The following is a 24,282-nucleotide window of genomic DNA, read 5'->3' as shown; positions in this document are numbered from 1 at the left end:
CACGGACCGCGAGATCATGACCTGAGCCGAAGTTGGCCGCTTAACCGACTGAGCCACCCAGGCGCCCCCAGCCTAATTATTCTTGACTATTGCTCCACTTCCTTGGTGAGGCTCGGGCTCAAAGCTTACAAAGATCCCTCCAGAAAGATGACCAGCAAAGCACAATGCTCCCCACGGAGCTCCGACCTAACATGGCATGCCAACTCAGGGTCAAGGCCCCCATACTGAGGGACTGTGTGCTGCCCTACCCGGCGTGTCAACACTTAGAACTCTCTCTCAGGAGGAAGAGGACTGCTCAGGCAATTACAATTACAGATTACAAAAGAGACATTGCTTCGTTCTTAACTGGCATTTGTTTATATGTCAAAAAACTAAGTATCCAGAAAACTGAACTTTAATTCAGTTCTGGACTGTGAGTTAAGTTTTCACAAATACAAAGAAACATGTTAGCAGTTTCTTTTTAAGGACCCACGTTCAAATGGGAGGACACTGAAGAAATTAATCATTCAATTCTTATTTGTAGGAGCAGATCCTCTGTAACTTGTAAATTATTTTGATTTACAGTGAATCATTATTATATTCATAAATGCTGGAAAGTTGGTGAACAACATGATATAATGACACCCCAAAATAATTTCAGAAGTGCAGGTGCACAAATCATAACATGTGGGAGATGACTCAAAGGATAATGGGGAATAAAATAGTTTAGGAAGGGTCACATAAAGGAGGGAAAGGGGTGAGGGCACGTACCCCAATTTTCCAAGATGTCTTTAAAACCAAACTACTCATTTATAGGCAGACTCAGTGGAGCAGTGAGGCACGGGCAGCAGAGTCAACATCTACGTTTGAATAAGCAAAGGCAAAACGCTCCATAATTTATAACAACCCAATCACATTGCTCATTCTTTTGAGGTTAAATGCTACTGACATAAGCTACACCTGAATCCAATCAGCGCAGAGACGTTGAGAAGATTCACACGAAAGGACTAAATTTGTCACAAATGGGTTGGTTTCCGATCTTAATGTAGCCAAGTTGCTTTACTCTGACCTCCATTGAACAAATCAACTTAATGGGCACTAGGAGTGCTATAAAACTTAACAATGGAGTGATTTTTAACTTTTAAAATATAGTTATGAAGCAAAATGTTGGATAGCTTCTACAATACTGGAAATCAAATTAAATCTAGATGTTTTTTAACAGTCTTGACAGATATAATCCTAGTTACCATGTAAATTTATGGTAAGCTGCTGTGATATTAGCCACAGGTGCTACTTTTAATATATGAGCCGCATCTGGCTGGGAATAGAATTTCTCAGAGGACTGAAAATGACCTCACTATCAGACAATGGAAGGGAAAAAAACAAGACCACTGTGGCATATAAAAAGCTGAAGATGTGGTCCACAACTAAATATTTCACATAAAATTCATTTTAACTCTGCAGCTATAGGTTAAAGGATATAATGCTTTCAATATTTAAGAGGCGTAGATATATTTCAACCAAATAGCCAAAAGATTAAGAATTAAGACAGTTATGAATGCCCTCGCTACATATATAATACTGGTTTTCCAACCTTTGATCAATGTCAGAAAAACGATGCACTAAGACTTGAAAAGAAAATTCTTTCATGGTTCCCAAGAACACGACATGATTAGACACCACCAAGCATACCAAACCAAGATGTAACAATTACTGATCTCTACGCAGCAGCAGCTCTCCAGCGCCTGGCGAACATCACTGGCTGTGTTTTTAAAGTCCTTTGGAGTCATTCATCATGCCCAAGAAAACATTCTCATCAGGTGAAGTTTTTAAAAACTCACTACAAGTAATTACCATTCTGAGTTTAAAAGCCACCAATATCACCCACAGACAAATACAAGGAGAAAACGGAAGCTTCTCTCACCTCTCCAATTCAAAAATAAAAAGATGAATATGTAGAAAACATGGAATTGTTTCCTTTTAAGAAACCCTTTCTGAACCATTTGAAAGCCATCATTTGCCAGAGAACTGGCAAGTGTGGAAATGTGATAGAGGATTTACAAAGATTTAATTTCCTATGAAATAACTCTTCCTGAATTAAACAAGCCTTCTTTATCTGAAAAAAAAAATCTCTAAAAGAGAAACATTTCTATGAAAATATTCCCTACATCACTGCACTAAGCTGTGAGAATGGTAGCTACAAAGCCCTGAAACATAACATTTTCCTTCTGACCTTCTCAAGTAACTTGAAAGGGCTTGATTTTTTAGCTTCAGTAGATCAACTCAATCTAGGCGATGATTTCTATTTACTTTTTTTTAACAAGTAACTGGATCTATGCCTGATCTCCAAGGACACCAAGACCCTGAGTCTCTTTAACAAGAAGAAGCTGGTATGAATCCCTGCTACTTTTGTGACCGACTGGCAGAAGGTACATGGATCGTTTAGAAAAGGTAGGCTCCCTAAGCCTGATCTGTGAACAGGTTAGTTACTATAGAAAGGTATTGGTTAAATTAAATATGGCCTTTCTGTCCAGTGGAGTACTACATATATCCAACCATTAAAAGTCATAAAGTAAAATATTTTACTGACAGAGAAACTGTACATGAAGAAAAAAAGCAACTGAGCAAAATACATTCACAATATGACCGCAAATATATATACACACATACATACGTACATACTAACAAAATACACATTCACACACACTGCTTTATAAGTAGGGAGCCGGATTAGAGATATATTTTTCTTCTTTGTACTTTTTCTGCTGCTCAAATTATAAAACATAATATGCAATCAGGAAAAAAAAATGTATTTATTAACAAGCTAAACACACCACACAAATATAACAGGGTGCCATCACTCCCAGAAGAGTGAGAGAGGCCTGGCTGATGTCTGTGGGGTATACAAGTAATATATAAATGCTAAATCCTTCTATTGAAAGCTTGCAAGTTTTTTTTTTTTAATGTTTATTTATTTTTGAGAGAGAGAGAGAGGGAGAGGGAGACAGAGAGAGTGTGAGACTGTCCCAAGCAGGCTCCACGCTGTCTTAAGCACAGAGCCTAATATGGGGCTGCAACCCACGAACCATGAGATCATGACCTGAGCTGAAATCAAGTGTGGGAAGCTTAACCAACTGACCCACCCAGGTGCCCCTGAAAGCTTGCTGTTTAAAACAAATAGGACGATGGAAGAGACTTGCTCTCAAGCTTACATAGCAGAATCATATTCGCAGACATTCAGAATTACAATTGCTCTTCTCTTCTACACATATGTATCCACAGCTGTATGGTAACTCAGAAAGCTGGAGTCTCTCAGTGGAGGACAAGTTTATCTTTTCTACACAGAGAAGTAAAGTTGGCAAGTAAAGTTTTTAGCTGCTCTCTGCAGACCTATCTGGAAGTGACTTCCCTCTCCAGATAGAGGTTGGCTTCCAATCTGTAGTCGACTTAGGGCAAATAACTGAATGATCAAGTATTATAAATTAATGCTATCAGGGCAAGGCATAGGAAACCATATAGCAATTTACAGGTCAACATCCAAACGGTAGTTGGCGCACCTGTGTGGCTCAGTTGGTTGAGCATCCGACTTCGGCTCAGGTCATGATCTCAGTTTGTGAGTTCGAACCCTGCGTCAGGCCCTGTGCTGACAGCTCAGAGCCTGGACCTGCTTCGGATTCTGTGTCTCCTTCTCTCTCTGCCCCTCCCCCGCTCATACTCTGTCTCTCTCACTCTCAAAAATGAGTAAATGTTTAAAAAAAAATTTTTTTTTAATCCAAACAGTAGCTGGTTTCCCTTTTCTCCAAAATATGCAAAGAACATGTAGCCTCATTTAGGCCCTCCAAAATAGACATTTTTTTTTCCTAAACAAAGAAAGAGACTCAATTTTGAATTTAACAGTTGAGATGGTTATTCAAAGGTCTAAAACATTCCGAAACAGAAAGTCAATCCACATCTTGAATTATTCCGCAAACCTTCGAAATAACAGATTCAAGTGAGGTAAGAACTTTGGCCTTAGGGCAGGAGCCTGGCCCTGGAAGGATGGCCTCCTTCCTCTGTTAAGTCTGAGCAGGTTCCTTCACTTCCCTGCTTTGACCATGACCAAACTGCCTTACAACACCTAACCCTGCAAGGCTGCTGAAAAGCTTCAATGTAACAATCTACATTATCTCACAGGTCTCTAACAGAAAGCATCTACCACCTACTAGAAGCACAAATACTCCTTAGTTCATAAAATTTTTTGTGACTCTCCAATCTCACAAGGACAACTGATGTTGCTACATTTCAGGTAAATCATGCAACATTAAGAGCTACCTATTCAGGGGCACCTGGGTGGCTCAGCTGGTTAAGCGTCAGACTTTGGCTCAGGTCATGATCTCTCGGTTTGGGAGTTCAAGCCCGGAATTGGGCTCTGTGCTGACAGCTCAGAGCTGGGCACCTGCTTCAGAATCTGTGACTCCCTCTCTCTCTGCCCCTCTCCCACTCACGCTGTCACTTTAGATGTCTCTCAAAGGATAAATAAATGTTAAAAAAAAAAAAAAGTTACCTATATAGAATGAACTTAAAGCAACATTTTTTGTCTCATCAAAATTTGTGAAAATAATTCCTGGAAAATGTATCCAGTAAATTTTTAAACTTTTCTACCTATAACACCAGCAAGTTATTTTTTTTTAAGTCATCCAAAAGTGCTAGACCGGTAATCATAGAAAAGGGAAAAAACAAAACAAAAAACATATCTGGGATTAAAAGAATTGTCTTGAGGGACACCTGGGGGGCTCAGTTGGTTGAGTGTCCGACTCTTGATTTTGGCTCAGGTCATGATCCCAGCATCATGAGATCGAGCCCCACATCAGACTCTGTGCTGAACATGGAGCTTGCTTGAGATTTTCTCTCTCTCTCCCCTTCTGCCCCTCTTCCCGATCACACACTCTCTTAAAAAAAAAAAAAAAAAAGACTGTCTTGAAACAGAAATGAGTGCCTAATCTATAGCAGGTGAATAGGCCTGTGGCAGTCTCCCAGTGTGATACTTTGTGAAAGCCTGGAAGAATTTACCAAGGGCCCTCAGGACACCAAGATTCACAGAAGACAAAGTTATGGGTAGCTGAATCTGTGAAGCCAAAATTCTAAATGCTAACCTCAGTCTCTCATTATTGGAGGCAATTTACTACAGATGTCACAAGTAGCCCATTTCTTTCTCTGATACTTCAAAACTGCAACCTGAACAACAACACAATCTTTGCTGTTTTTCTGGGAAGTGCACCATGGCATTAGAGTTCATCCCAGCCTACACAAATACTTAGTGGCCAAAAACACCAGTCACTGTTACGAACCATCTGTGTCCAAGACTAAGGAAATGAGGGAGGGGGAAAGTCCCTGGTGAGAAAGGATTTTAGGTAATAACCTGTAGGAGACAAAGAGATGAAAAATACAACTCTCTGGGGCTAAGGGCACTGCTAGGATCACCTATGGTGAACCCAATGAACGGATCTCATGTATTCCAAATACACCTAGATCTATCTAAGTTAAAACAAAAACAAAAACAAAACAAAACAAAAAAACCCTAGGTAACACTGGCCTGGGTACTGTGGGAAATGTACACAAGCACAACCAGAGTCTCTGCCCTCAAGGTGCTCCTATCTTAGACGGAGAGAGACAAAGGTGAGTAGCTACATTTCTCTGTTACATGATCTAATGTGAACTTAGTCACATGCTAATTCTGCCACTGGTTCCTTGTTAAGGTGAGCAAACCATTTCAGTCCCAAGCCCTGGTTGCCTCATCTCTTCTAGCTCTACCGTTCATGGATTCAACAACCAAACAAGGCTGAAAGAACACCACAAACAAGATAACCCAGGGGCTGAAATCAAAATGGAAGAACAAACAAGAGACTAACGCCTATGGCTACAAAGATCTGTATAAGGCACATGAGCTCGCCTTCCTGTCCAGGCTGGCCTGCACCTCAATATTATCCAAGCCATCCTTACTATGGTCATGGATGACATCCATGCCACTTAATACAGTGGTCATCCTTTGGTATTACTTGGGAATCTCAGCAGAACTGATCCCTCTCTCCCTTTTAAAACATCATCTTCTTTAGGATTCTGTGATACAACACTGACCTGATTTTCTTCCTATTTCACTAATAATAATAAGTCTTTCTCAGTTTTCTGCCAGCTCCTCCTCTTCCCTCCAACTCCTAAAATGGACTGAGTCCTGAGCCCTCTTCTCACCTCACACCACAGTTTCTGCCTAAGTGGTCTCATCTACTACCCTGGCTTTTTTCCACACATACCTGAGACTCTCCAGTTAACCACAACCCAGACCTTTACTCTGAGTTCCTAACTCAAACATAAAACTATCTTCTTGAAGTCTCCCAGCAATTCACAATTAACAATGTTCAAACCAGAAATCTTGATCCCAGCACCCCCATCTCGTTCCCCTTCCACACTTCCCCAGCTTAATTAAGGCCACTTGTGACCACCCAGTTCCTCAGGTCCTAAATCTGGAAATCATTTTTAACACTCCCTACTCTTCTTCCTCACCACCCATCACCACCCCTCCAGAGTCACAGGATCCTGGGTTTTCTCTTTAGAAGAGCTGTGTGTGGCAGCCCTGGTTCCTGCTCATGTAAGCTCCTAAATACAGCTCCAACCTCTATAGCACTCTGCTGGCCCTCTGTCACTGCCCCAGTCCACACTCTCCTGCTGGGTCCACCTTAACAGTGAGATCTCACCTGGATGAATACACAGCCTCCTTACTATTCTCCTCCTGTCGTGTTTGCTTCCCACCCCTTTCCACTCCATCCTCTAAGTTCTCTCACTGGCCCTTTTAAGAAAAGGTCTCAATCCTTCGCCCACCCACCTACTTCCACTTCCAAAAGGAAGTCTTGCAATAGCCCTCACGCTTCCCGTAATACCTCACACTCGCCCCTCTAGTCCTCTCCCCTCCATCTTTGCATGCTACTATCATGGCGCATGTGCGTGTTGTTGCAGATGCTTTCAAGCGCCAGTGCCAAAAAGAGGCAAATGCTACCTTATGATAAGACTGTGGTCCAAATTCATCACCCGGTTTCTCAGTGTGATGATGAAGGATAGTTATGCTGGTGATTTGAAATCAGTGATGACCACATCAATGGGAAAAGTGTGAACCTCACCAGCAGGTCAAATTGGTGAGGAGTGATCAGGCCTACAATTGATGTGCAACACAAAGATCTACAAAAATGGCTGAATAACCTGCTCCCATCTCTTTGATTTCATTATACTGACAACCTCAGCCAGCATCATGGGTCATTAAGAATGAAGGGGGGGGTGGCGCCTGGGTGGCTCAGTCGGTTTAAGCGGCCGACTTCGGCTCAGGTCATGATCTCGCGGTCCGTGAGTTCCAGCCCCGAGTCAGGCTCTGTGCTGACAGCTCAGAGCCTGGAGCCTGTTTCGGATTCTGTGTCTCCCTCTCTCTGACCCTCCCCTGTTCATGCTCTGTCTCTCCCTGTTTCAAAAATAAATAAAATGTTAAAAAAAAAAAAAAAAGAATGAAGAGGGGCGCCTGGGTGGCTCAGTGAGTTGAGCGTCCGACTTCGGCTCAGGTCATGATCTCGCAGTCTGTGAGTTCGAGCCCCACGTCAGGCTCTGTGCTGACAGCTCAGAGCCTGGGGCCTGCTTCAGATTCTGTGTCTCCCTCTCTCTCTGCCCCTCCCCCACTCATGCTCTGTCTCTTTCTCTGTCAAAAATAAACAAACATTAAAAAAAAAAAGAATCAAGAAGAAAACACAGGAGGGAAAATCCTGGGATCCTTTTCCTAGGAATATAATACAAGTGTGCAAATAAAATGCCTCAATGAAAAAAGGGGAAAAAAAAGAAAGAAAATGTATCAGCTTCCTTAAAGAGACCTTCCATGATGGCTGTCCTCAAACTTAATTAGGTCTTAACCTTTATTCTTCCTCATAACATCTTTTCTATTGGAGAGGCAGCATCCATGCTAGCAAATGTTTTGAGACTGCCTGAGGTCAAATCCTAAATTCTAGTGCTTACTACCTGTGGAGTTTAGGGAAAGTCCCTCAATCTAAACCTCAGTTTCCTCATCTGTAAAATGAGGAACACAGTCTCTACTTCACAGGGTTTTGTAAAGATTAAGTGGATACATGTAGTGTCCTTATAACATAGTGCCTGGCCCAAGGTTTAAGCATTAAGCATCAGCTACTAGGATTTTCCTCCATGACACTTACCATACTTTGCAATTATATATTCATTGCTTTGTTTATGCTCTCCCTCCACTACTATATCTAGTATGCTCCATGAAAATGGGGACAACATCTGCTCTGCTCACCAATGCACCCCCAGTGTCTAGCATAGTGCCTAGCCTACAGTAAGTGCATAGTAATTGCTTAGGAGTGCTATGTGCACAAGTGTCAGGAAAAACTTTCTAGAAGCGGGTGAGATGTGCACATACCGGGGTCGGATACATGGGATGAAACAAAGGAGGGGAAGAACAGTTTAAATAAAGGTAGAAGAGAACTGAACCAAGATGCTGGGTGTCTTGGCCTCAGTTCGAGCATGGCCACTGTTTCGTGTTCCCTCCATCTGAACCTCGGTTCCCCCACTTCTTCAATGACGGGAATGACTAGGTGACCTCTCAGGTATCTTACAGTTCTAATCTCTAACAGAGGAAAGAGGCCTTCGGCAGAGAAGTAATGAGAGGTAAGTTTAGGGCCAGACTGTCAGCAGCTTTGAAAACCTGTGAGATGATGTCTTGTAAGATATAACAGGAAGGAAACAGGATTTTCTGAGCAGAGACCAATTTAGTCACAACAAAGCAGCATGGAGAGCAATCAAAGCAGGAAGCACCTAGAAGTAAAAGGCTATTAGAAATCTCCTAAAGGGGACACCTGGGTGACTCAGTCAGTTGAGCATCCAACTCTTGATTTCAGCTCAGGTCATGATCTCACAGTTTGGTTTGTGAGTCAAGCTCCGTGCTGACAACGTGGACCCTACTTGGGATTCTCTCTCTCTTTCTCTCTCTCTCTCTCTCCCTCTCCGTCTCTCTCTCTGCCCCTATCCCACTCGTGCAGTGACTCTTTCTCTCTCTCAAAATAAACAAACTTGAAAGAAAGAAAGAAAGAAAGGAAAAAGGAAAGAGAAAAGAAAAGAGAAAAGAGAAAAGGAAAAGAAAAGAAAAGAAAAGAAAAGAAAAGAAAAGAAAAGAAAAGAAAAGAAAAGAAAGAAAAGAAAAGGAAAGAAAAGGAAAAGAAAAGAATATCTCCTACAGGAACTCAAGGGGGAGACCAGGTGAACCCAGAGCACAGCACAGTCTTGGTGAATGTCACTGAGTTCTTATTAAGTAATCACTAAGATAAGCTCTTCAGTTACAGGTCTAGGTGCTTGAGACAAAGGTGGTACAAGCAAGTTGGAGGAAAGAAGGTTGAGTCTGCCTCAGATACTCCAAACCTGAAACAACACTAAACCCAGGGGAGACAGCACAAGGACCCACTTTTCCAATCTTCAGTCCAGCTCACTGAACCAAACTTAGGGCCCTCATTTCCCATCGCGCATTACAAATAAGATGTACCCTCTTTTCCCTGTCCTTGACCTATGCCACCAGCTAACCCTCCCTTAGCTCCTTCCCTCAAAAAACCTATCAGACCTTTGTTTGTTTGTTTTGTTACCTGTTGACCACCTTCCTCCAATTCTCTCTTCCCCTGCTCTGATAACAGGTCTGATCTCTTTTTCTGTAAGTCCTTCTGTTTTTCAGATTCCACATATAAATGAGATCATACAGTATTTGTCTTTTTCTTATTTCACTTAGTATAATGCCCTCAGGTGGTAAAATTTCCTCATTTTTTATGATTGAATAATATTCTGCTGTAATATATACTTTTTTTTTTTTATTTAGCTTAATTGGTTTGTCTACTTGGTTTGTCTTTTTTTTCTTTGTTCATTTTGTTCCTTAAATTCCATGTATGAGTGAAATCATATGGTATCTCCTCTGACTTACTTCACTTAGCATTATACTCCCTAGTACCATCCATGTTGTTGTAAATGCCAAGATTATGGCTGAATAATATTCCATTGTGTGTGGGTATGGGTGGGTGTGTGTGTGTGTGTATATATATATATATACACATATATACAAACATGTATATACCACATCTTTTTCATCCATTCATTTATGAGTGGATGCCTGGACTCCTTCTATAATTTGGCTATTTTAAATAATGCTTCAATAAACATAGGAGAGCAAAGATCCTTTCAAATTAGTGTTTCTGCATTCTTTGGGCAAATACCCAGTAATGCTATTACTAGATCATAGGGCAGTTCTATTTTTAATTTTTTGAGGAAAATCCATACTGTTTTCCACAGTGACTGCAACAGTCTGGTTCCCACCAGCAATGCAAGAAAGTTTCCCCTTCTCCATATCCTTGCCAACACGTGTTGTTTCTTGTGTTGTTGATTTTAACCATTATGATAGGTATGAGATGATATCTCATCATGGTTCTGAATTGTATTTTCCTGATGACGAGTGATGTTGAGCATCTTTTCATATGTCTGTTGGCCATCTGGATGTCTTCTTGGGAGAAATGTATGTTCATGTCTCCAGCCCATTTTTTAATTGGATTATTTGTTTTGGGGTGTTGAGATTTATAAGGTCTTTATGTATTTTGGATACTAACCCTTTTTTGGTATATCATTTGCAAATACCTTCTCCCATTTAGTAGGTTGTCTTTTGGTTTTGGTGATTGTTTCCTCCACTGTGAAGAAGCTTTTTATTTTGATGAAATCCCAATAGTTTATCTTTGCTTTTATATGCCTTGCCTCAAGAGACATACCTAGAAAAATGTTGGGGCGCCTGGGTGGCTCAGTCGGTTAAGTGTCTGACTTCACTTCAGGCCAGGATCTCGTGGTTCATGAGTTCAAGCCCCGCATCAGGCTCAGAGCCTGGAGCTTGCTTCAGATTCTGTATCTCCCTCTTTCTCTCTGTCCTTCCCCCATTCGCTCTCTGTCTCTCTCTCTCAAAAATAAACATTAAAAAAAAAAAACTGTAGAAAAATGTTGCTTCACAGCACTCTCAACAATAGCCAAATTATGGAAAGAGCCTAAATGTCCATCAACTGATGAATGGATAAAGAAATTGTGGTTTATATACACAATGGAGTACTATATGGCAATGAGAAAGAACGAAATATGGCCCTTTGTAGCAACGTGGATGGAACTGGAGAGTGTGATGCTAAGTGAAATAAGCCATACAGAGAAAGACAGATACCATATGGTTTCACTCTTATGTGGATCCTGAGAAACTTAACAGAAACCCATGGAGGAGGAGAAGGAAAAAACAAAAAAAGAGGTTAGAGTGGGAGAGAGCCAAAGCATAAGAGACTCTTAAAAACTGAGAACAAACTGAGGGTTGATGGGGGGTGGGAGGGAGGGGAAGGTGGGTGATGGGTATTGAGGAGGGCACCTTTTGGGATGAACACTGGGTGTAGTGTGGAAACCAATTTGACAATAAATTTTATATATTGAAAAAAAAAATGTTGCTTCAGCCAATTTCAGAGAAATTACTGCCTGTGCTCTCTTCTAGGATTTTAATGGTTTCAGGTCTCACATTTAGGCCTTTAATCCATTTTTAGTTAATTTTTGTGTATGGTGAAAAAAAGTGGTCCAGTTTTCCCAACATCATTTGTTGAAGAAACTGTTTTTTTTTCCCATTGGATATTCTTGCCTCTTTTGTCAAAGATTAAGTGACCATATAATCACATGGGTTTGTTTCTGGGCTTTCTATCCTGTTCCATTGATCTATGGGTCTGTTTTTATGCCAATACCATACTGTTTTAATTAGTACAGCTTTGTAGTAGAACTTGAAATCTGGAATTGTGATACCTTCAGCCTTTTTCAAGATTTTTTTGACTAATCAGGGTCTTTTGTGGTTCCACACAAATTTTAGCATTATTTGTTCTAGTTCTGTGGGGAAAATGCTGTTGTTTGTTTTGTTTTGTTTTAAATAAGCTCCATGCCCAGTGTGGGGCTTGAACTCATGACCCGGAGATCAAGAGTTTCATGTTCTACCAACTGAGCCAGCCAGGTGTCCCTAATGCTGCTGGGTCTTTTGATAGGGATTACATTAAATTTGTACATTGCTTTGGGTAGTATGGACATTTTATCAATATTTGTTCTTCCAATCCACGACCGTGGAATGTCTTTCCATTTGTTTGTGTCATTTTCAATTTCTTTCATCAGTGTTTTATAGCTTATATAGTACACGTCTTTCACTTCCTTGGTTAAGTATATTCCTAAGTATTTTATTATTTTTGGTGCAACTGCAAATGGGACTTTCTTAATCTCTCTGTTGCTTCATTTTTGGTGTATAGAAATACAAAAGATTTCTACACATTGATTTTGTATCATACAACCTTACTGAATTTATCAGTTCTAGCAATTTTTTGGTGGAATCTTCAGAGTTTTCTATATATAATACCACAACTTCTTTACCCATTCATCCGTCAATGGACACTTAGGTTGCTTCCGTGTCTTAGTTATTGTAAGTAATGGGGCTATGAATGTAGGGTTGCAGAGAGCTGAGTCAGTGTTTTCATTTCCTTTGGATATATTCCCAGAATATACATTATTGGATCATATGGCAGTTCTATTTTTAATTTTTTGAGGATGCCCCACGCTATAAAGAGGCTACATCAACCTATCAGACTTTTAAGGAACAACTCAAAACTCCCCTTCTCCAGACAGCCATGCTGGAGTATGCCTCCTTCAGTTCATTAGTACTTCACATTCTAGTGCCTGATCAACATTAAGAATTTGCAACTACGTGGATGGAACTAGAAGGGATTATGCTAAGAGAAATTAGTCAGAGAAAGAAAGCAAAATATCATATGACTTCACTCATATGAGGACTTTAAGAGAACAGATGAACACAAGGGAAGGGAAGCAAAAATAATATAAAAACAGGGCGGGGGACAAAACAGAAGAGACTCTTAAATATGGAGAACAGAGGTTTGCTGGAGGGGTTGTGGGAGGGGGGATAAGCTAAATGGGTAAGGGGCATTAAGGAATCTACCCCTAATTGTTGCACTATATGCTAACTAACTTGGATGTAAATTTTTTTTTTAAATAAAATAAAATAAATAAATAATAAAAATAAAAATAAATAAGATTTTAAAAAAAAGAATTTAAGATCAGCTATCTCACACAATTCAAATATGCCACCTCCCCAACAAAACTGGAAGGTCCTGGGTGGCTGGCTGGCTCAGTTGATAGAGCATGCAACTCTTGATCTAAGGGTTGTGAGTTTGAGCCCTACAATGGGTGGAGAGACTGCTTAAAAATAAAATCTTTAGGGGTGCCTGGGTGGCTCAGTCAGTTGGGCATCTGATTTCAGCTCAGGTCATGATCTCACGGTCCATGAGTTCAAGCCCCACATCAGGCTCTGTGCTGTCAGTTCAGAGCCTGGAGCCTGCTTCGGATTCTGTGTCTCCCTCTCTCTCTGCCCCTCCCCTGCTCATGCTCTCTCTCTCTCTCAAAAATAAAGAAACATTAAAAAAAATTTAAAAATACAAAATATTGGGGCGCCTGGGTGGCTCAGTTGGTTAAGCATCCAACTTCAGCTCAGGTCATGATCTCACGGTTCGTGAGTTCAAGCCCCACGTCAGGCTCTGTGCTGACAGCTCAGAGCCTGGAGCCTGCTTCTGATTCTGTGTCTCCCTCTCTCTCTGCTCCTCCCCCACTCATGCTCTGTCTCCCTCCTTCAAAAATAAATTTTAAAACATTTTAAAAAATACAAAATATAAAATAAAATCTTTAGGGGGGCAGCTAGTGGCTCAGTTGACTAAGCGTCTGACTCTTGGTTTTTGCTCAGGTGGTGTTCTCAGGGTTTCATGAGTTTGAGTCCTGCATCGGGCTCTGCTCTGACAGTGCAGAGCCTGCTTGGGATTCTCTCTCTCTCTCTCTCTCTCTCTCTCTCTCTCTCTGCCCTTCCCCTACACAACACTGTCTCTGTATCTCTCAAAATAAATAAACTTTAAAAAATTAAAAATAAAATAAAATCTTAAAAAAAACACACACAAAAAAACTGGAAGGACTTCCGGGCAGAAACAGAATCATGTACTTCTTTTACACTGTCCTTCCACGCTCAGAGTGGAGCTAGTCCCTCAGTGGTTGCCAGCTCAAGACCTGGCTACATTCACTGATCCCACCACAGGTAGGCTCTGTGGCTCTTGGTGGGAAGACCATGTGGCTCCCTACCTGACCCTGACTGGGTCTGCTCCAAGTGCCCAGTATGTGTCCACAGCCAGGGCCGCAACGGCTGAGGACAGGGCATTTCAAATCAAACTGATGAATGATAAGGTAGAAGGCCACAATCCTGTCTTGCTGGTTGAGAGCATAGGAGCAAACAGATTCATTAGTGGCGTTTGCTGTTTTGATAGTATTGACTTTAACGATACAATAAATGACCTCTGATTGCTCAACAGTGATTCCTGGGTTACTCTTAAACAAGTACAGCTTTGTTTGTTTTAGCTGATGAATAGTGCCTTTCTCAGGGAAGTGTTGTCAAACCCATTTAAAGTAGAAAGTAATCCAGCAGGTAGTCCTTGGAAAAAAGATATCTCCTAGGAAAAAATAAAAGTAAAAACAAAAACAACTTTCTGTATCACAGTAGGATCTAGAAATGCTGCTGTAGGAATCAGAGATGTGAGCTGACACCCACTGTGACATGACCCAGTATGACCAAAAGCAATCCCGCCATCTCAGGCAGCTCCAGGGTCCTTCTGTGAAATTCAATGGATTAGTTAAAATGGCCCATTCCAACCTGGATCAGAAGGGCAAGGCAATATGACGGTTAATTATCTGCAAAACATGGGAGACCATGTACTGGTCTGTTTTGTTTACGAGGGTATAGGAAAAAGAGCAGAACACAAAGAGCTTCAAGCCACGGAAGAGGCCCCTCACCCACCTGTCCACACTGGTGGGCTGAATCCCTCCTGAGGGTAGAGGGCAAGTGGTCACAGCACACCCCCAGCCACAGAAACAGGAGTGTGCCATTGTATTTGCTGCTACAGAGAGCTGACTAGCTGTTAAGGCCGCTCCTTCACGCACCCCCAGATCCATTTTTGAAAAAGCTGAATTTAAGTTTCTATGTCACAGCCCTAATGCACCAAAACTCTGACAGAACTCTTGCTTTGCAAACCTGAACACTGTTTTCAATGGGCTGCTATGCTCAAGAAAAACAGAAACAGAACAGAGCAAGACCAAAATACATTGAAGTTATTATTTAAGGCCTCCTTTAAATTATTTTCTGTAATTATTGAGCCAGCAGTCCATTGTTATTAATTCATATTCAACTTGTTTAAGCGGTCCCAGTAACACAGGCGGAAAACAAATGCCTCGGTAATTTCCTAACTTTTTGAGTGTTATTTTCTTGTCAGTTAAATTTAAAGCAACCCATTTCTGACCACATTATACCAAGTTAATCTCATCTAAAGTGCTTCACAAACCCTAACAGCTACGCTAAGGTTTTATACTAATGAAAGCAATTTACATGAATGAAATTTATGTCAATGTATTTCATGAAAAATTTTTTATTTTATAATAATTATAGTAGTTATATGATAACATCTGTTGATATTCACAGTCTAAAGCTGGCAAAGATTTAAACCCACAACCTTTTCCATGCATCATGTACATTATCTGTGAAAAGCAATAAAAAAAAGCAATGAATGCATTAATCATACCAATATCATCTGCAAAGCATAAATCTGAAATACCTTTCACGTCAGCTCTAACTGCTTTTTATTTTTTACACACCTGATTTTACGCCATCTGTAAAAGGGCAAGACAAAGACTGCTGAGGAAATTATATTTCTTGGCTGTTTGACTTTCACAAAATACTCAGGCTAAGTTCTGTAAACAGAAGATTTACTATACGATGAAGAAAAGTGATGCAGTTAAAAGTCCATTTTTATTAAAAGGCGGTGTAGTGGGCACGGCATTTTCACACTGCACTGTGGTGTCACATTTGCATTTTTGACACCTGTTTTACATTTCCCCTTGTCTATTACATGTGTTTTTACAAATACACATCAGGTCTAAACTTAGTTTATGAGATAAACAGCAGAAGCAAGACTCCAAATGATACCATCTTAGGCTCGAATCTCCCTACCCTGAAGGGCACCAACCCTGGTGTCCCAGCCACCACCTGACAACATCAGCATCATCCTGCCCCTGGCTCCCTGGAAACCCATGAAAAACTCCAAAGCGAACACTAACATGGAAATACCACACCGATATTTTAATTAGCTCCTCAAATGTTAGGTAAAGTTTGCTGAAACGTGTCTCTCCTCCCCATTCCAGTGGTAATGAAGGACACTTCCTCAGGTTTCTAGTCAGCTGTGGCTACAAAGCCTCTCAGTGGGCACAAGTTAAGCACAAGCTACTCTGTGGGGTAAGCAGGTAGGTTTTCACTCTACCTGGCTCCCAGACACAAAGATGTTACCCTCTGTGTTAAAAGCAAAGGACACTCTCTAACCTACATGATGCCTCAGTCTCAGGAACTGAGACTCCTCCTGGGAGTGTTTCCCTACCCTCAACAGGCAGAACAAGTATCCACCTTCAAGAGTCGTCAGATGTGACATTTATATTATTGCAGGGCTGACTCAGAACTTTGATGTGCACCAGGTTCTGGCTTATGATAATGAGCGATGCAACCTGAATTAATTTGTTCACAATGAGAACTGGTAAGAGTCCTGTCCCACTGAGAACTGTTAAGATTTTCATTAACAGTTGTCTTTGTTCTGGTATCATCAAGCTTCTGACTTCACTAAGTGTTTCAAAATGTTAACCATGGGCCTATTATCAAATTCCTCAATAAAACATTTTTATAAAGTAAGTTCAGCAACAGTAATTTTCACGTGCTCTATGGCAAGAGCGAGCAGGCAGGAGCTCGGGGGCACAGGAAGGGGAACATTTTACAAACCCCGAACTCACATATGGTGCTTAGTGCCGCTGGATGCACGAAATGGGGTTCCCTGGCACCACCACTCTCGCGGCCCAAGCCATTCAGAGGGGAGTGGCCCTCCCCACTCCCCACTCTCTTGATGGCAGCAGTCACAGCAAGCAAATGTGATGAACGAGATGTCAAAGATGTGAAGCTTGGATCCTGCCTGCAAGCCGTACCTGTGACACGCCATTAGACTGAAAAGGGCCATTTTCCGTAGGTCAAACTGGCTGAGTGTCCACCAGTTCATATGATTCGTTCTAACAAAATCAAATGCTTCGAGTGCGGGTCCGCTGGAGGAAGAAGAGACAAGGTACAGGAGCTCCTCCAGGAATGCAGGGAATCACAGTTCTTTCTCACAAAGCTCAGTTCCTTTCCCCAGTCAACTGGAAACCCCTTGGATCCTCCACCTGGAATTCTCCGTTCGCTCAAAAGATACCAAACCAGGCCAGGTGTCCCACTGCCACTGCTTACCTACTCCTGATACTAAGCGTCTTTCCATACTCAACAAGGGTGGGAGAACGGGGACAGCCCTCCCAGGGGGCTGTGCTGCCCAGCCAGCCCTGGAGGGCTCCACCTGCTGGCTTCTGGAGAAGCTGTTTCCTGGGTTCCAAAGGCTCACCTCCTGCACCTACTTCCACAGCTTCAAACTGTGCCTCATTTGTAAGCTACCGACTTGTCCACACACACGACAACGCCTAACAAAATTTACCTTTACGGGACACTCACACCCGCATTTCTAACTGACATTCTCTTCTTTCAACACAGTTGCCCCTGCAGTTGCCAAACACCTAAGAGTCAGTTTGTCTATCACTTAGAGGCCTCTCCCTCCTTAAGTCTACATGAACAGAAAAAAGGCAAAACGCCCTTACAAATGCTCACCCCACCCTGTGTGAGTCCAAGCACTCCAAGTATGGAAACTTCCGGCCTCACGTCCTGGCACTGCTATGCTCTGACCCCTCAAGGAGTCTCACCATGCCTGTCACACTGACCACCAACTCTCAACACGCGGCGGCTCGGGGCGACCCACCCCAGGGAAGCACAGCACCTATCAGCAACAGAAACCTATGGCCACGTCATCCACTGACGCAGCTAGAATCCCTTGGGTATTCTGCATTTATAGTCTCTAAATATTTGCACCTGCCTCAGCTATTAACATGAATGTGGACTACTTGGAACTGACCATATCCTAGAATAAAACTACTAGAAAAAAAAAAGTTCTAATATATTTTGCTTTCTACTTATTACTATGGTAAAATCTACAATAACCCAAGCTTTGAGCAATAGGTTTTTCACCCAGGGTCACTAAAAATCTTTCTGAAACATATGATTCATTTTCTATGGTAATAAAAGAAATGAATTCTAAAGCAAACTGGTAACACCATTTTACACACTCTGCATAAGCAAACCATTTAAAAACTGTAACACCTAACCTAATGTAACCTTACTCCTGAAGATTTATTTAAGTAAAAAGACTATACAGAGACCTGAAAAATGTTCGTAACCTACTAAGAGGATTAAAAAGAATGTAATTTTACCTGTATGGTCAGCCAAGAGTTTTTTTAAATATATGCTAACACTCAGTGTGGGCTGAACTGTGTTAAGGGAGAGAGGGGACCAGTTCTGAGAGCAGCTCACTCCGTTTACAGAGTTGAGGACACACGGCGAAGCCATGGGGAGGTACTGCCACTGGCAGGAGGGCACAGACCACAGCAGGCCTCCCAAACTCTCACTAAGGGCGGGGCTGCTTGAGCAAGGGAGACATCATCTCATCAAGGTGTGCCTGGGGCACATGGAAATGCCCACTCGCAACAGAATATTCTAGGCCAACATCCTCATATATCCATTTTGCATCCATGGAGCACAGTATCTAGAAGATAAATTTCTAGATTAGACAATGGGTATGTGCATCTTAAAAGCTGATACCGCCCAACTGCCCTTCAGAAAGGCTATACCAACTTGACACCTCCACCTCTTCACCTCCATCACCCACATCACCTCCCTCCTTACCAGCTAGATTCCAAGCTCCAATGTTCTTAATTCCTGCCTTGCACACACCCTTATTTCCCCTGCCCCTCGGTTCCTAAACTGGACTCATTTGTCACAAGTGCAGCCTTTATTAAGCCCAACTCCGTATCTACTTGAAGCCTGTGCCCAAACAGCTGAACATAGCTGGACAAAACACACAAAAATCTTCGCTTGCAACATACGACCATAAATCTCCAGGGACACTGAAAACTGCCCTGAAACCAACCACATTCCCGTAATTAGTGGGCTGCCTTAGCCAGCAAGGTGGCTACCCCACTCTTTTTCCTATCTTCCCAGATTTCCAACACTCCTCCCACTCCTGTTCATTCCCCATTGACAACCTCACTGAAAAAACAGAAACTATCAGAAGAGATGGTTCTACCTCTACTTCCCAGGACAAATGCAGCAACCTACCTGCATCTTATATGCACACATCCTGCCTTTTCTCCTACGACAAAGGACGTACCAGGTGCCCAGTGCCTCTACTTGCCCATTCCATCCTGTGCTCTCTTGCCACCCACGTCTGTGCTCTCATCATTACCCCTGCTAACAGTTCTCAAACCAGCATCTCCATCCTGAGGTCTGATCTCACATACCCAACTGCTGCCCCGGTAACACCACTTGGGGACTAATAAGTATCTCAAACCTGCCATGTCTAAAACAGGATTCGTAACTCTGTACCCTGCCTCCCACCCTATCATCCTCAGCTCAGTAAATGACGTCCTTCACCCTCTACCTTGCACCAAAACCGAGGGACCATGCTTGCCTGACCCCTTCCCCCAGAGCCAATCTAACAATAAGTCTTGACTGTTCCTTCTTCAAAGTACATGAGGAATCCTACATTTCTCTCCACTCCACTGCTACCTCCAGAATCCCCCATCACCACTTACCCAGCCTACCACAGTGGTGTCCCAGATGGTCTGCCTATTTCCACTCTGGCCCTCCTACTGTCTATTCATAGCAGAACAGCCTGGGAAACCTTCTTAGAACATAACCAAACCTTGGCACTTCTCTGCTTGAAATCCCAGTAGCCTTCCCACACAGACTAAAATCTAAACTCCTCACCATACAGACAAGGCTCAGTGCTCTGGCCGCTCCCTCTCCTCAGCCTCATCTCCTACCAGTCTCTCCTTTCTGCTCACTCCAGAACACTGGCTTTCTGGCACTTCCTCAGTCAGGCCAAGATCATGCCTGCTTCAGGAATTTTGTACTCACTTTTCTCTCCTTCAGGAATGCTGTTGCTTTGGCTGAGCTCCTTCACATGATTCAGGCCTCAGATGTCCCCTCCCTAAAGAGGGCCCTCCAGACCAGACCACTCCATCTTAAACAGTGCGTACACTCCTCCATCAGCCTGCATTCCAGTATCCTACTTTACGCTTCTTCATGGCACTTAGCTCTACCTGAAATGATATTATCTACTCGTGTAGATATCTTCTCCACTAGAATGGGAGCTACATGAGCTAAGAATTGTGCCTGGCACAAAGAAGATGTTTAATAAATATTTGTTGAGTTAACAAATATTACCTTTACAATAAAAATTAAGCTGATTGTTAAGATTTAACTCCATGAACAATTCCTACAATGTGAGTCAACTCTTGGTGGAGAAAGACTAGAAAAGAAGAAAACCTAGATGAAAGGAGTTACAATGGGATTTTTTTTTAATTTACAACATTCTATTTTAGTGTTTTATATTAATAAAAACCAGTATCTTTTCTGCCCTAAATAAAAGGTAAGTGAGGATCTAGATATCAGTGCAAGAGGGTCACCACTCTAAACATCACTTGTGAAAAAGAGAAAGGCGACTCCTGATGTCCGGGAGCCGGCCTGGCACTCACACCAAGGCACTGGGGTTAAACGTGAACATCAACGCCAGACAAGGCCACTCTGCTACTGTGATGGATTCAAACAAAAACAAGACCACCCTGCAAGGTTATGTGAACAGAGACAAAACGTGAACACTGTCCACACCACAAAATAACAAACACGCTCCTCTCCCAGCTAATGAATGATTTCTTTCCCAATCTCAGCTTTGGCCCCACTTTAGCCTAACTCTCCCTACTGGTAAGATGTATTCAAATACTGAAGCACAGAACTGCCCATTTCTGACAGCATCTAATCAGACTAAACCATCTTTCCAACACCATCTCCCTGAGATGCTCCGCAGCTCCCTGTGGTGTGCAATCTCCCTCACTGCAATAAGAAAATAAGCCCGGCATGCTCAACGGAGCCCAAGGTGTGTCCCTGGTGATTCTGGGCTGGTGGGCACCGACAAGTGTCATGACAACAGATGCAATTACAGGCCATTGTACATGCAGAAGTCATAAGAGACCTAGCTGGAAAACTGACCCAAGGATATAATCTCTTGTTCTCTGAATACATTCCCTGACATGGGCTGATTTTCCTGTCATGTGCCTCTTTCTCCCAAAAGCTGAGTGAATTGGGGGGCAGGGGGAGGGGGTGGCAGTTAAATAAAATGTCTCGATGAATAATGTTACAATTAATCAAGGATATCCTGCACAGCTTCCCTTCCCTCCCATATCTGAAAGTCACCCCAAGCACAGGGTTAGAGTGTGCTGGACCACTGACTCCTGGGCAGAGCCTGAGGCAACACTACTCAAGTACTTTAAGCCACATGTTCAAGCCCAATAAATTAGCCCAGGCTTAAAGAAGTCAGGCTGTACACATGTAAGAATTTTAATAAGCCTGGAAAATGCTACCTAGAGCTTATGCACGAGCTTACTGTACCAAGGGGATTCCCTGCCACCAGCCACGGAGTGCTAAGCCCCTGACAAGAGCTGTCAAGCACATGGGGCAGCAGGGACAGGGAGTCGGCGTGGTCCAGGTTTCCTCAGGAGTTGGAGACTCAGAGCAGAAGGCTGGCAGCCAGATGGATGGAGAGCAGAAAAGGGCATGGAGCTCAGCGGAGCCAACGGCATTTACTAGGAAAACATGTCGGAGGCTTCGTTCATGGAAATCTGGTCCTCACACACCCTTCCAGAAACCAGCAAACACTGTAATCAATGTCTGCATTTATCAAATGCCTGTTTGTACCCAGTACTGTGTCAGGTACAATAGAGAGTTATTTAAGCAAACATGGTCTCTGCCTTCTAGATGCTGACACCTAATATAAACAAAAACAATAAATCTGTCCAGAGGATTACCAAACTAACTGAACAAACATGAAATAGTCAAAAGTACTGACCTTGTATAAATGCAGTGGAGTGAAAGCTGCAGGGTAAGTCATGGGAGATGACTCTCTAAAGAGGGTGGGGCCCTAATGGAACAGTTACCTTGTTAAGGCTGAGTCTCCAAGGGGGGAAGTCAGCTTTTAAGAAAAGCTGCAAGGGCTGGCTCTTGGGCTGGGGGAAAATGAGCCATTCAGAGAAGAGGGTGCAGCTTGGGGGTTGATTCAGAGACTGAAATACACGTACAGAGAGAAAGAAAACTTGACAAGCGTCCAAGAAAAGTAGGGGAAATCAGTCAAACAGGTGTATGTTTCTCAATTGCTTTTACTCTGGCCCTCTTCTGATAAACATAAAAAACTCACACTATCTTTTTTTTTTTTTTTTTTTTTTTAGCTTCTTTATTTATTTAGAGAGAGGGAGCACAGAGCCAGATGCAGGGCTCAAACTCACAAACCGTGAAATCATGACCTGAGCCGAAATCAAGAGACGCTTAACCGACTGAGCCACCCAAGTGCCACCCATACTACCTTTTAATATTATTTAGAATTTGAAAGGATGGGAATGCAACCTGGTGCAGCCACTCTGGAAAACAGTATGGAGGTTCCTCAAAAAACTAAAAATAAAACTACCCTATGACCCAGCAACTGCACTACTAGGCATTTATCCACGGGATACAGGTGTGCTGTTTCGAAGGGACACATGCACCCCCGTGTTTATAGCAGCACTATCCACAACAGCCAAAGGATGGAAAGAGCCCAAATGTGCATCGATGGCTGAATGGATAAGGAAGATGTGGTATATCTATACAATGGAGTATTACTCAGCAATCAAAAAGAATGAAATCTTGCCATTTGCAACTATGTGGATGGAACTGGAAAGTATTATGCTAAGTGAAATTAGTCAGTCAAAGAAAGACAAAAATCATATGACTTCACTCACATGAGGTCTTTAAGAGACAAAACAGATGAACATAAGGGAAAGAAAACAAAAATAATATAAAAACAGGGAAGGGAACAAAACAGAAGAGACTCATAAACATGGAGAACAAAGAGAGGGTTACTGGAGGGGTTTTGGGAGAGGGGATGGGCTAAATGGGTAAGGGGCACTAAGGAATCTACTCCTGAAATCATTGTTGCACTATATGCTAACTAATTTGGATGTAAATTTTAAAAAATTTAAAAAAAATTTTAAAAATAAAAAGAATATGAAAGGAAACTATATATCCTAATCAACACCAACACAATGGTTTCAGAATCTGATTTTCCAAATGACAAAAACAATTCCCTTCCCATACATCCGAGAATCACCCGGTTAGATGATAGCACCTGTCAACAAGGACAGAGCAACTGCCATTGAATTCTTGAGGAAGAGAGGATTTGGACCCTGGATCCACATGGGACCCCAAAACCAGTAGGATTAAAAAAAAAAAAAAAGTCACAGCCTAAGGTGACACAAACAGATGACGGCACTAGCAAGAATATGTAATTATTACCTGATTAAAATTTTTGAAGGAGAACTCTTTGTAGATGGCATCTCTCTCATTTAATTCTGACCATCCTGCTGCTTTAAGGTCATGTATAACTTGGTTCCTCTCCTCTGCAGTCAAACAGTGAACATCTGCAGCCTATGAAAAGAACACATTTAATATCTGAAATGTAGAGGTTCAGTTTAACTACAATAAACTCAAAGCTCTTTACCTTATGGAGAGATATAGGAAAGCAAATCTTAAGGGCAACAATTTGTAACCACCTTTGGCTCCTCTGTTCTAAAAAATAGACAAAAACAAGGCTAACTATATATAAAATCAGCTGTCTCCATAGAATGTTGTCTCACCACACCTTTTTGTTGCTCAAACTTCACAATTGTGTCTCTGGTTTATTACAGATACAACCATTAACCATTAACCACTGGTCGTCTTACCAATGACCATTACGGATGGCCAGCATTCGAGGATGTGGGAAACTCGGTAAGCACATCCATGCAAGAAAACCCTGCAAGTCCATTGTCAGGTCCAGAATTAGAACTCAGGGCTCTAAACTCCAGGTCTACTGCTCTTTGGATGGTCCCATGTCACATTAGTAGCAGCCTTCACTGCTTACTCACATG

At 42.2% G+C, this 24,282-nt stretch overlaps 1 protein-coding gene across 2 annotated transcripts in view; it reads right to left on the bottom strand.

Moving 5' to 3' along the window:
• Positions 1-24,282, bottom strand: part of PCBD2 (pterin-4 alpha-carbinolamine dehydratase 2) — a 53,253-nt gene that overhangs the window by 26,047 nt on the left and 2,924 nt on the right. For both annotated transcript variants that reach the window (XM_045489420.1, XM_045489429.1), the window contains exon 2: positions 23,669-23,800. In XM_045489420.1, coding sequence (XP_045345376.1) covers positions 23,669-23,800 — 132 coding nt within the window. The remainder of the gene's footprint in view (positions 1-23,668; positions 23,801-24,282) is intronic.

Source organism: Leopardus geoffroyi, chromosome A1 (genome assembly GCF_018350155.1).
Source record: "Leopardus geoffroyi isolate Oge1 chromosome A1, O.geoffroyi_Oge1_pat1.0, whole genome shotgun sequence".
Taxonomy (NCBI): domain Eukaryota; kingdom Metazoa; phylum Chordata; class Mammalia; order Carnivora; family Felidae; genus Leopardus; species Leopardus geoffroyi.
The sequence above is the reverse complement of the archived record's forward strand: the minus strand, read 5'-3'. Positions and strand labels throughout refer to the sequence as shown.